This window comes from Culex pipiens, chromosome 2, assembly GCF_016801865.2.
Source record: "Culex pipiens pallens isolate TS chromosome 2, TS_CPP_V2, whole genome shotgun sequence".
Taxonomy (NCBI): Eukaryota; Metazoa; Arthropoda; class Insecta; order Diptera; family Culicidae; genus Culex; species Culex pipiens.
The window spans coordinates 55,659,926-55,674,070 of record NC_068938.1 but is presented as its reverse complement, the minus strand read 5'-3'; the positions used below and the strand labels follow the sequence as shown (position 1 = coordinate 55,674,070).

Sequence of the window (14,145 nt, the reverse complement as noted above, 5' to 3'; positions counted from 1 at the left end):
CACCTGGTGACCTTCGCCAACATTTTTCATTTCTGATTTTATTCGAAATTTCTTGCTACATTCATAGTACAGACCATGAGTGAGCATCTGAAACAAATTCGACATCGATCGACAATCCCGATCAATTTTTAGAACGATTTACTTTTTGCCTTTCTTACTAAAGAAAGGTATAGGTTTTACTTTAAGCCAGGACGTCATTTCCATCTTCGTAAATATGTCGATTCAGCATGAATTTTAAGCGGAAAAATCGCCAAAAAATCACACTGCATCGATTTTCGACGCTTCGTCGCCAAGTCGACAAGTTGTCAAGTTGAGCTTCGAATACTGGCGCGAGAATGCTGGCGCATCTATTTTGTGGCTCGATTTATACTCATTTTGTAGTAACTTGTCTACCGATGTTTCCTTCAATATGTAAGATATCGTAGCTTTTCGGTTTCTTTTGCCCTGTCCGTTTTTGCATAACTGTCCAATGTTTATGCAAAAACCTTTGTGACATAGGACATTCATCTTGCTACAATCAACGTGTTTCTTGTGCGCTTCTAAAATCGCCTAAATGTAGACTTCATTTTCGTAAGTTTATTTAACAGGGTTCATTGGATTCCAATAGGAGCTTTCTAAGCTTTTCATCGTTTATATCGTTTTCAAAGTGTTCAATGCTGGCGACTCCAATGGCTTTCTTCCTAAGGTTCTCGCGATTGAGTGTGTAGTGGTGCGGTTGTTAAAAATAGCTATCTCTGACTCTGTCACTCTCGTAGAAGCTGAAACCGCGGTGTGCGTTGTTGGGAAGCTTGCTATGATCGCGTTTGTCATAATCGCTTGTTTGATTAGAAACGTACAAACATATTGTACGATTAAAAATATTCTTTTGGTGAAAATTGCGTTTTTTATTTCTTTTGGAAATCATATCATTCATAATACTCATAATATCATCATAATGGTTTGCTTTCATCATAAGACTTGCTTTTGTGCTGACGTTATAAATAAACAAAGTTAATGTTATTAATTGAAATAAGTTCTACCATTGTTATATTCTTTAGTAAGAAAGGCTCTTTCTCACCCCAGGTGGGATTAAATCGGGTTTTTTGTTTTTTTTTTGCTGTGGCTGTTTTCAAAGATGGACAAGAATGGACACAATTTTTAAAAATTCAAAATATATAATTATATTTAATGATGTGTGTGTGTGTGTGTGTGTGTGTGTGTGTGTGTGTGTGTGTGTGTGTGCAACCAACCAAACGGGACCACGCGGCCACTTCTTACAAATTGAGTTGTTTCCATGTATTTTTAGATCTTCATTCTATACATGCAAATAACTCGCATAGGCATTTGGAAGGTGTTAGCTCTGCCGAGCTTCGGTGACCCATTTCTACGCTGGCTAGCCGAGCGCGAGGTTCCTCAGCTTTTTTCGACAAGCCCCGCCCTGAAGAACGTTTGCACCAATCGGGTTCAAACGTTATTTAGAACTTCCGAACCCTTGTCAAATGGACAAGGACCCAGCGCGTATATAGTTGATAGTAACAGTATTCCTAATTCCAGTTATAGCTCACCAAGCCGTGATGGCGTAGTGGTTAGCATTTTTGCTTACCAATCCAAAGGACGGGGGATCGAACCCCGACTCGAGCGACTTGGATTTTTCGTTCTTATTCAGTATTTCAAGTATTTCTAAGTCTTAAACTTTCTCGTTGGGAGCAGATGGGCATCGAACCCAGGACCATTCGCTTACAAAGCGAACACCGTAACCAGTCAGCCACGGCCGCTCCTATATATAATTATATTTAATGATCCATCCCAAAAAAAGCTTTAATTCTAAACCGATGCACCTCAGATAATTTTACTTAAGCTCTTTTCGAATTTAAATTCAAATTCAATTTCAATTTTAATAGCATATTTTAAGTTTTTGGTGTACTTTCTCGATACATTCCACTATATTTTTTTAAAGTCGTAGCTTGGGCAAAAACATAACGTCTTTGACGTTTGTGTCTACTAAAACATATTAAAAAGTCGGGTTGATTTTCAAAAGTTGAAATAGTTCTTATCATAACCTACAAATTTGCCGAAAACATCAAATCAATCAGAAAATTCCTTTTCGAGATTCTAGAGTGTTTTCATAGTACTTTTCTATGAACAGCCCCAAAATTTGTATGGAGACTTGTATAAAGAAACTATTTGTTCAAAATGGTTTATTTGGACATAAGGAATCTATGTTTTTTTTGAATCCATAGTTTATACAAATTAAAAATACAAATGTTAAAATAAAGATTTGTTTGCGAAATTCTTGAGTACTTTTCTACAATTTATTATTTTATATGTTTATAAAGGGGAATAACACACTTTTTTAAATTCTGTGAAAGCATAATAATTTGACGAATGTTATTATGAGTCTAGATTTAATGTTAAAAGTAGACTATTTTGGTGAGCAAAACCAAGTAGAAAAGATCTAAGAAAATAAAGTACAGAGAACAACTTCCATTTACAATTTTGAAAGCCTTCCCAACAAATGAGACATTAATGGACTACTGGTTCTTCAGTTTTCTATTCTCCGTAACTTTCCATTCCGGTAAGTACTATCATTGCAAAACAATTCACCAGAAACAGCAACCCTGGAGCAGTGCTACCATCACGATTCGTACTCCAATGTCGTACTATTGCTTCACTGCTTGGCCAGAGTGCACATCGGAAGCGCACCGACAGCAAGTCGATGCAATGAGCATCTGGTGCGCCGGAAACTCACAACATCTAGTACCTAGTTCTTCGGGGTGGGGAAATCTCAGCAATGCGAGAGTGAAAAATTAAACCACAAAACACACCCCAGACGAAAGCCACCCTGCCCACTTTTCCGTCCAATTTTGGGTTTATTCCGGAGCGTTCATAATGAGGATTTAGTAAGGCGCATGAAAATATCACTCCAGATGTAGGACTGGCACACGTACGCAAAAACAGCTTAATAAGGCAGTTGTACCTAATTTCAAAAATTCATGCCAAAAAAGTTTAAAAATAGATTAATTAAGTAAAGAAAAAAGCTTCATACAAATTTTAAATCAATTCCATATAAGAACAGTAAAAATTAAACAACAAAAGAGCAATTGCCGCACCACATAACACAAAATAAAATCTACCACTTTCGTTGCCATTTTCCAGCTAGAGCTCAAATTGTTTGATTCTACCGTCCAGATTCTGTCCGTATATGTGTGAGTTGTTGGTTTTTCATTTGTCTATCGTTTTCCCTACTTTTGCAGTCCTACCGCAGGACGTAGCAATGAGTACATTCAAGCAAATTATACTCACTTCGTTGGGACTTTGTAAGCTTGGCTTCAGAAATCATGCAATTTTCTAACCCTAAAATTGCACAGGAAACTCAAATCTTAAAATTCAAAAATTAAAAAAAAAATGAAATAAGTAAAAGAAACTTTAATCAAAAATAAGACCAGGGTTACTGGACAACCCATCCCAAATCAAACCATTACCGAACGACCGACTGATGGTGCTAACGTCTCCAAACAAAAAAAGGAAGTCATCCTTTGTGGGACAAATCTTGCGGAACGACGACGCTCCGTAATCCGGAAACCCAGCTCGGTCGGTATTGATTTTCAATCTAAATCGAATTAAACTGGGGCGATTACTGTGCCAGAAACAAAGAGCCGATCTCGGAGATGTAGTTCGGGGTTTGTGTGGCGGTGGTGTTCCCAAACTGCATGGACTCGCTTGTGTGGCCAACAGAGGGCGATGGCTGGGGTGATGGCGGACATCATCGTCAGCATCGTCGTCACGGCATCGTGCTTCCCGAAATTGGGAACGTTATCGGAAACAGAGTATGAAATTTGATTACCGATTGTTTGCCCGAAAATGCACTGCTTCCGCACTGGGGTGTGGTAGGTGAGAGGATGAGTGTTGGTAAATTGGGTCTTTAGGAGTGAACCGCTTTAAAGCTTTGGCTACTGATTTGACATGAAAATGAAAAAAATACCTACTTAAATAATTGATATCTTATTTGATTGCCATATCATTTGTATCTTCAAAATTTGTACAAATATTGGAGATTATCCCCACACCTCCTTCTCGATCCATTCAATGTAGCTAGCCACCCTCGTATAAATCGACGGTGATCGTCCAATACCGCAAGCCGCACCGGTCGACGTAATTCCCAACACATGGTAGGTACAACCCTTCGGTTCCGTAATGACCTGCACCGGCCCACCGGAATCACCCTGGCAGGCGTCCCGTCCCTCTCGTTCACTTCCGATGCACAGCTGACTGTCCTGAACACCGGCATCGAAGTTGCGCGTGCCCAGATATTGCTTTTCGCACTCATTACGGCTCAGAAGGTCCAGCTGCACCTTGCGCAGAGTGTCGGACATCTTCTCACCTGGATAAAGAAAAATAATAACTATGTATAACAACAACAACAACCGAACCGGTTTCGCTGCTTCGACACACCTTCGAACTCGGTGTTTCCAAAACCGGTTGCGATCACCGCCGTCACGTTCATCGCGATCGTGTCCCACAGACAGGCCGGCCGAACGTAGTGCGAGAACGGGATCGTTTGTTTCAGCTTGACGAGGGCGATGTCGTGGTACGAAGACTTGAACCGATGCTCCGGATGTCGCCGGATGTACTCGATGCCCACGTCAAACTCTTCGTCCGACTCGATCGTCAAGTCAAGCTCGCCCAGCCGCACGAACTGCGGACTTCCGTACTTCAGGCAGTGCGCTGCGGTCAGCACGGATCGCTCGCTGATTAACGACCCTCCACACTTGAAGTCGTTCACCAGGGTTCCGTTTCGGTCCACCTTCCAACCCAGCAACACCTGGTGGGGGAACTCTCCAGGCTTGGCATCCTCACCACCGACGATCAAATCCACCGACTTGGTGCAGTTGAACGACTCGAACACGATCGGATCCGGATCCAGCGTCAAAGCGATGCCGGTGCTCAGCAGTTTGGTCTCCTCCTTGAACTCGACACATTCTAGTACCATCAGATATGATAATTTTAGCCACAAACTAGAACACCACCCAAACTAAAACCGACTACTTACTTCGCTGGGAAATCCGCTAACCTGCAATCAACCAATTTAACCTTTTAGTTAAAAAAAAAAACGAAATGTATGCAAAAACCCACCAACCTTGAACTTGAAGACCGGCGGCGAAGACCAACAGCACAAACAACGACGACGGTGGCGATAACATCGCTGCTGGTTGTGAAGTTCCCGGGTGCTAACGAGAAACTGACCTGCGCGGGGAAACCCGGCCGAGCATTTATTCAAGTTGATTCTCGTGCACGAGTTGGACACTGAGTATCTCAGGGAATTAATTTATTTGAGCAGGAATGATCAGTGCAACACATTGTTTGTGTCTTGTTTTTTTTTGTTCAGTTTATAGAGAGCAGTGGAATATGTCAATTATAGAGGAGGAATGATGTTGTTTCACATTGCATTTCTCGAGTTTTTTTTTGAAAAGGTCCTATAAGCTATTGTGTTTCATATGTTTATAGGACCTAATCAAAAAAAAGTCTGGATTTATAAATTTAAACACGATAATTCTCAAAAATAAAAAAATCTTTATTTTTAACCTTCCATTCAAACCTTTTTCGAAAGATTATTGTACGGTCAGTTCCTTACTGGACTCGGTCGATGAAAATGACCGTCAAAGTGTGCGGCGGGACAGATGCGGGATTACAAATGTCAAAACCTCTCCCTTCGTTTCACCACCCAGCTGCAGCTTTGTTGACAAACAAATGGAGCACGTGGTCGCATTATGGTGGCAGAACTAGGGATGATCATTTAATAAAAATCCAAACTTTTTTTTTCAAAATACGGCTGGTACAAATATTTTTTAGAGCTCTGTCTCCCCCCCCCCCCCCACCCCTCCCTATAAAATCGGCCCGAAAAATCAAGGGGAAAAAAATATTTTTTACAAAAACTTCGGAATTTAAATGGAAATCCAAGTGCAATCAGCTGAAATCAATTTTAAATGCATTCCCCTGCGTTTAGTATAATTTTCAACATTTCTGGGTATATATTTGCAAAGAATTTTTGAAAATGTTCGATATACAGTACCGCAAAAAGTTTATTTTGTTATAATTCTTGTTTTCTTCAGATTTTTTTTTTTTAACTCATGATTGCAAAACAACTGAACTAGTGTAAAATGCATTTTAACACTCTTTTTTCATTCAAATGTTAAGATTCTGACTTGTTCTTTCAATCTTTGTATTTTTTTATATTTCTTTCTCCCCTCGTCAGTGCCGAGGGACAAAATTTTTGAAAAAAAATGCATCGCCCTTAATAGTATTTGACCAACATGATACAAATTTTGCAAGAATTTATTTGTGTTGTTGGAGAAGGGATTAGAGATAAAAAATGTCAGACATATTTTGTCTATTAATTGATCTTTTTCAGACCACTTGGGCACCCCTATCCACGACCGTTTCTAACGACCATGATAAGATGCTAGAAAATCCAACTATCAGCTAAATCAGGGGTGACCAAAGTAACGTGGCCCGCGAGGTGATTTTTTTTGCCCGTGGACCCATGTAAAATGGCCCTTTGATGCATCTGTAAGTTATTTATAATTCCTAAAAATTAACCCTCTACAACCCAACCCCGCCTCTAGACGGGCTTCGATTTAAAAAATCGCCAAAAATCAATTTTTCAACCAATTTTTGATCTTCAAAAAGCATTGGAAAGAAGAACTTTTAAAATTTTGTAAAATTTTAGGGTTGGAAGTTTGACTTGTTTTATGTGACTTTGCCAATGTTTTTAAAAATGTAATCTTTTTAGGTGTCAACTTTGGCTGTGTTTTTATTAACATTTCCTATATTTTAAGTAAAAAGGAGTATGCAGTAATTTTTCTAGTGCCCCAGACTATGCCTCTACGCATTTATTTACAATTTAAATGATAATGGTTCCATTTAATAGCAGAAAATGTGAAAAACATGCAAAAAATTGAAAAAGTTACTGTAAAAACATGAAAAAATTAGATAGGCAAAATGTAATGATAGGAGGTGGTAGAGTAGGCCAAATACTACCAAAAACAAACATAAACTAAACAAGATAAATGCAAATTAAAATATTAAAAATGAAACAAGAAAAACATAAAACAAGAGAAGTAAAGTTTTTCGTAGAACAAAAGTTGCTCAAAATGACCTCCTGAACACGGGAAAAATAAAAAATTTCGAAAAAAAAATTTGGGCAGTAGAGGGTTAAAGTTAAGTTTATGCTTTTTTGTGTGAAACTATTTAGTTTTTGTTAATACAAAAGTAATGATTCTTCCATTCTTTGAACTCGGTTATATGAAGCAAATATTGTGTTGAAAAATCTATCTCATTGAAACAATGTAGGTAACACATTTAAATGTGATTGAAAAGTGAAAATTTTGTCAAAATTTTCATGATTTCAACATGAAATGATCAATCAATCATCATCAACATTTTTGGAAATGAGTTATGTAACGTTTGAATTTGATTAAAGCAGGAATCTTTTAAAATCGCTTAAATTTAGGTATATAATAATTGAAAAATCATTGCGTACGACTATTTTTTAAATCTGGGCCTCAAACTTATTTTGCACTTAGAAACCTTCCACCTCGTGATTTGAAATCATTACGTGTGGGTTACGAATCTGCGTCCCTAACATCTGATAAAGATAGAAATTAATTTATTTAATTTTTTTTTTTGAATTATTATTACGATTTAATATTGAAGTTGCAAATCATTTAAAAATTAAATTAGGCACTTTTACAAAGTAGGTGTCACCTTGTTTAGAATATATGTTAAAAATAAATAACAAATTCATTTAAAATACACGTGCCTTTAACTGAATACCCTTTAATTTTTATTATATTTGTGAATTCTCGATTGTTTTTTATCAAGAATGTTGCATTGATTTTAATTATTGTTAAAGCACGAAAGTTGCAATAAAAAGCAGATGAATAATGATTGTGTTGCTATTTTTTGCCTTCCTCACTGAGGTAAGGCTATAATCCTGCTCTAAAAATGAACTTTTTATTGAAAGCTCAAAGACCCACCTTCATGTATACATATCGACTCAGAATCGAAAACTGAACAAATGTCTGTGTGTGTGTATGTGTGTGTGTATGTGTGTGTGTATGTGTGTGTGTATGTGTGTGTATGTGTGTGTATGTATGTATGTGACCAAAATTCTCACTGAGTTTTCTCAGCACTGGATGAACCAATTTTGACCAAACCAGGTGCATTCGACTTGGTTTAGGGTCCCATACATCGCTATTGAATTGTTTGAAGTTTCGATAACTAGTTCAAAAGTTATGTATAAAAATGTGTTTTCACATATATCCGGATCTTATTTAAATGCATGTAAACGATGTCCGGATCCATCATCCGACCCATCGTTGGTTAGGTAATCAAGAGACCTTTCCAACGAGTCCACAACATTGAAGATCTGGCAACCCTGTCTCGAGTTATGACCACTTAAGTGATATTTATGCACTTTTTGAAGCCGGATCTCACTTAAATGTATGTAAACGATGTCCGGATTCATCATCCGACCCATCGTTGGTTAGGTAATCAAGAAACCTTTCCAACGAGTCCACAACATTGAAGATCTGGCAATCCTGTCTCGAGTTATGACCACTTAAGTGATATTTATGTACTTTTTTGATGCCGGATCTCACTTAAATGTATGTAAACGATGTCCGGATCCATCATCCGACCCATCGTTAGTTAGGTAATCAAGAGACCTTTTCAATGAGTCCACAACATTGAAGATCTGGCAACCCTGTCTCGAGTTATGACCACTTAAGTGATATTTATGTACTTTTTTGAAGCCGGATCTCACTTAAATGTATGTAAACGATGTCCGGATTCATCATCCAACCCATCGTTGGTTAGGTAATCAAGAAACCTTTCCAACGAGTTCACAACATTGAAGATCTGGCAACCCTGTCTCGAGTTATGACCACTTAAGTGATATTTATGTACTTTTTTGATGCCGGATCTCACTTAAATGTATGTAAACAATGTCCGGATCCATCATCCGACCCATCGTTGGTTAGGTAATCATGAGACCTTTCCAACGAGTCCACAACATTGAAGATCTGGCAACCCTGTCTCGAGTTATGATCACTTAAGTGATATTTATGTACTTTTATGAAGCCGGATCTCACTTAAATGTATGTAAACGATGTCCGGATCCATCATCCGACCCATCGTTGGTGAGGTAATCAAGAGACCTTTTCAATGAGTCCACAACATTGAAGATCTGGCAACCCTGTCTCGAGTTATGATCACTTAAGTGATATTTATGTACTTTTTTGAAGCCGGATCTCACTTAAATGTATGTAAACGATGTCCGGATTCATCATCCAACCCATCGTTGGTTAGGTAATCAAGAAACCTTTCCAACGAGTTCACAACATTGAATATCTGGCAACCCTGATCGAGTTATGACCACTTAAGTGATATTTATGTACTTTTTTGATGCCGGATCTCACTTAAATATATGTAAACAATGTCCGGATCCATCATCCGACCCATCGTTGGTTAGGTAATCATGAGACCTTTCCAACGAGTCCACAACATTGAAGATCTGGCAACCCTGTCTCGAGTTATGATCACTTAAGTGATATTTATGTACTTTTATGAAGCCGGATCTCACTTAAATGTATGTAAACGATGTCCGGATCCATCATCCGACCCATCGTTGGTTAGGTAATCAAGAGACCTTTTCAATGAGTCCACAACATTGAAGATCTGGCAACCCTGTCTCGAGTTATGATCACTTAAGTGATATTTATGTACTTTTTTGAAGCCGGATCTCACTTAAATGTATGTAAACGATGTCCGGATTCATCATCCAACCCATCGTTGGTTAGGTAATCAAGAAACCTTTCCAACGAGTTCACAACATTGAATATCTGGCAACCCTGATCGAGTTATGACCACTTAAGTGATATTTATGTACTTTTTTGATGCCGGATCTCACTTAAATGTATGTAACGATGTCCAGATCCATCATCCGACCCTTCGTTAGTTAGGTAATTGAAAGACCTTTCCAACGAGTCCACAACATTGATGATCTGGCAACCCTGTCTCGAGTTATGACCTCTTGAGTCATATCTGTGTACTTATTTTTCTGGATCTAAAAAAAATAGCTGAAATATGTGTCCAAACCACTCATATTACCCATTGTTGGTAAAAAGTGAGGAAGGCATCAACCACATAGGTGGATAAAGTTAGTTTTTATCTTTTCTTTTGATTTTTTCTGATTCTAATAAAATGTAACCAATTGAGCTCATGGAAGCTTCAAATTTGTCCCGTCATTCAATAACTTTGAGCACCCCTGAGCTAAATCTACAACATCCAAAATAAAAAATAAACATTATATTTGTGATGATAGATATAATAAAATTATTATATTAATCATTTTTATAAGTAATACTCGTTTCGCATAGGGGAGACAAAATGTTGTGATATTATGAACTGTTTTTTAATGTAAATATTTATATCAGTCAAATTATTAATTATATTTAGATATTCTGTTAGACCTTACACAATTTTTTTACAAACAATTTGTTTGCTCACAAACTTTTTTGCCAAAATCGCAAACTGTTCGTAGACAAACTTTCCGCAAAAAATATGGCGGAGCAGGCGAAATGTCTAATGGCAAAAAAGTGCGTGTCTTGTCTAGTTTGTTTGTTAGTTTGTCATAGTTAATACTTCCTTTTATTTGATTTCCGCGATCCCATTTTAGTCAAAATTGAGTGGGTTATAACCTTAAAGTTCCAACACCGAAAGGTCCGCCATTTTGGTCGCCATCCAGGTTAAACAAAATTAATTGGGAAAATCGACATTTGTTGTGAAAAATGAGCTGAATTCCATCGAAATTTCGATCACTTCGCTCATGACTGCATTCAAATGATTGCTGTCACCACAATTACCTGAGCAAAAAGAGCATGTGTCGTTGTCGTCGTGTGCCTGGCTGTTGAGTTTTGAGTTTTCATTTCTAATAATTGCATGATTTTTTTGATATTGTATATTTCTTGACTTTTTTTTGATAAGGTCCTATAAACAAATGTAAACATTGAGTGTATCCCGCTTACTCCGATGGACTTTGACATAAGGTGTGAAAGGGATACACTCAATGTTTACATTTGTTTATAGGACCTTATCAAAAAAAAGTCAAGATTTGTTTTGCGAAGAGATACTAATTTTATTATTACCGATTTTTGTTCAAATAGATTAACACGTCTTTTAAAATATTTTTTTAGATTTTTTTCTCCAAATTCAACCCCAAACAATTCCCTCAACCCATTCGACGTAGCTGGCAACCCGCGTGTAAACCGAAGGCGACTCCCGGGCGTCACACAGCAACGTTGACGTCACAGCCACCACGTGGTACGTCGGACTGGCCGGCTCGGTCCGAATCTGCACCGGCGATCCCGAATCTCCCAGGCAGACATCCGCGTGCCGGTCGTTTCCCCCGAGGCACAGCTGACTGGCGACGATTCCGCGGGGGAACTTCTCCAGGCTGCCGTACTGCTCCTCGCACATGCGAACATCCAGCGGGTCGAGCGTTACCTTCTTCATCAAGTCTGGGACGTCACCTTCTGCGAAGCGTGGAAGAGACTCTCGTGATACTCGTATGTTTGATTCAGGGTGGGGGAGATCTTACCGAGCAAATCGTACTGACCAAAGCCAAGCCCAACCACCTTGGACACGTTGAGGTTATGCTCCGTCCACAAGCAAGCCGGATGGATTAGTTGGGTAAAGGTCACGGGTTCACTCAGCTTAACCAGGGCGATATCGTTGTACACGGTGCTAGGGTCGTACTCCGGATGAACCACCACGGACTCAACCTGCACATCAACCTGGTCAGCGTCATCGGTCAGGATGCTGTACTCTCCAAACCTCGCCACGGTCGGGTGCTCCTGGCGCAGACAATGAGCTGCTGTGAGGACGTAGCGATCGCTGATCAGGGCTCCACCACACGGCAGCTCGTACTGGTTCGGGCTATCGGGCTTTGGCCATCCTAGCAGAACCGAATGAGGGAACTCGCCAAAGTTGGGCTGGTGATCCCCGAGAAGTCTATCGGGCAGCTGTACGCCGTAGAACTCTCCGACGGGTTTGGCTGGTTCGGTCGGGGAAAGAATCGCTCTGGCAAGATTCTGCGCTTGGTATTCGGAACATTCTGAGCGGGGATTATGGTTAGTATTTTCTTCACGTTTTAAACAGCCAAAAAAACTTACTTTTCTGTGCAACTCGTTGCCCTAGGACGTGAGCAATTTAAACAAATGTAACATGAGAACTCAATTAAACAGCGATAGTACTACCAACCTACCTTCAACGACTAGGAATAAAAATACTAACACTAAGAAACTACCCAAGAAAGAGTTCATGACTACTGTGAGGCTCTAAACGTTATCAAGCAGAAATTGAACGGTTCCTTTCTTTATATCGCTCAGTTACGCTTACATTTGCAATTTTAATACGTTTTGTTGAAATTCTGACAAAAAAAAAAACAATTTGGGTTACTAATCAGGGCAAGACAAGTTGTGTTACGAAGTTTCAATAATTTCGACGTGTTAGGGGAAACATACAATTTCTCAGCCTATTTCTATTATCAAGTCCCGCCCGTGTGGATCAATCGGACCGCGCACTGGACTCACAACCCAGAGGTAGCGGGTTCGAATCCAGTGGCGGGCGCTCTAAAATTCTAAGTGTAAATATGGGTATCCGGCGCCGTCGCTCCGTGCCGTACTCAAAACACTTAGGAACCCAGGGCGGCGATGTCCTTGTAGTTAAAAGGAAGACACTAGTGGTTGGTACTAGCAATGGTGGCCGACAGCTATAAAGTCAACTTCGTTTTTTTTTCTATTATCGTCCTAGGATATTTGTACCTAATTTGGGCCTAGTACCTATTTTGGGGCTACCAAACTTATTTTTACGAAATTGAGTAATACATCAAATCTGGCAGGAATCTGCCGCTTGAGAATGTTACGTGCTGTCATTATCTTCATGTTGGTGGGCAAGAATAATTCACTGTTTCCTCTTTAATTACAAAAAAAGGAATAAATATATTACTCTTATCGTTGTTCATGGCAAATAGGTAGTTGCCCATTAGGTCCAAAATTTTCCCCTCTTTTGCTTACCGCTTGTCACGGCTTTCCTCGTTTGACACACGAATGAGAGCCTTCCCCCGAATCTCCAACCACCGGCAATGTGTTTTTGTTGGTGAGTTGATCAATCCCATTGCAAAAACGATTACTAAACTGCTACCAAATCAATTAAATAACTGATCAAAGTCACCTCGTCCATCCGGAGAGCATGGATATATTTACGGTACATTTGACAATTCTACAAACTGTGACAGTGTGTGTGCGCTTTTCACACGTTACAGTCTTTCTCGCATATTACGGGTTTATTGTTTGGCTAAGCAACAATTGTTTAGTTATGTTCAAAACTCGTAAATGAATGATATACATGTTGCCCATGCTAATTATGCGCGTAATGCAAGTGAAATCAATCATTCTAATGTTGATTTGTGGCTTGAAACTTCTCAATGATTTAGCATGTTTGTTGACCGAATTTGTGCGAATGTACTGTTCGAGCTGAGGCTGAACCGTACGTCAAAAAAGTTCGCCACGTGCTTCGAGATTCCAACCAATCAGAAGGTAGGTCTAAAATAGGCACATTGAAGGTCGAATGCTAGGAGCAATAGACTCAAAATAGGGACAAAAATGTTTGAGTTTTTCGGGCTTTTACAGCGATATAAAGTAAGTGATTAAGTACTAGCATTAGCATTAAATAACCAACTCATTCATGTAATATAAGCTAGGCCGCCTACTGCAGCCTTTGAGAAAACACCAAATTAAAAGTGCGCTCTGCTTAGTAGGTCCAAAAAAAGGGACAAATACCCTATCAGCACTTTGATAATGAATTACAGTTTTCATAAAGTGTTTTTGACTGTTCAAAAGAAACAAATAGCTCAAATAAAAGTGAGCAAGCAACTCTCCACTGTTGATGTATCTAAAAATGTTGAATTAATAGCGGAAAACTGCAAAAGTGATGAGAATTGGTCGAACGGCTTAGAGTGATTAAAATGAGTATATTTCCCTTAATAAAAAAAAGAAACAGGTGATAAAAAAAACAGGCTACAAAACATTATTCAGCCATTCCACG

General features: G+C 39.1%; 1 protein-coding gene across 1 annotated transcript; it reads right to left on the bottom strand.

Annotated features, from left to right (window-relative positions):
• Positions 1 to 3,962: 3,962 nt before the first annotated feature.
• On the bottom strand, positions 3,963 to 12,438 carry LOC120430741 (uncharacterized). Its single transcript, XM_052706908.1, has 8 exons — positions 12,305 to 12,438; positions 12,213 to 12,233; positions 11,639 to 12,154; positions 11,256 to 11,573; positions 5,117 to 5,223; positions 5,030 to 5,045; positions 4,432 to 4,959; positions 3,963 to 4,360 (listed from the first exon to the last, which is right to left on the bottom strand). The coding sequence occupies exons 1-8, from the start codon at positions 12,360 to 12,362 to the stop codon at positions 4,035 to 4,037; spliced, it is 1,890 nt and encodes a 629-aa protein (XP_052562868.1). The 5' UTR covers positions 12,363 to 12,438; the 3' UTR covers positions 3,963 to 4,034.
• Positions 12,439 to 14,145: the final 1,707 nt, after the last annotated feature.

What these genes read in the sequence shown, in the direction of transcription:
- LOC120430741 (XM_052706908.1), bottom strand. Translation starts at nt 12,362, where the DNA reads ATGAACTCTTTCTTGGGTAGTTTCTTAGTGTTAGTATTTTTATTCCTA. An exon ending in TTTATTCCTAGTCGTTGAAG is followed by an intron (nt 12,234 to 12,304) that starts GTAGGTTGGTAG and finishes CTCACGTCCTAG; the next exon opens with GGCAACGAGTTGCACAGAAA. An exon ending in GCAACGAGTTGCACAGAAAA is followed by an intron (nt 12,155 to 12,212) that starts GTAAGTTTTTTT and finishes ATCCCCGCTCAG; the next exon opens with AATGTTCCGAATACCAAGCG.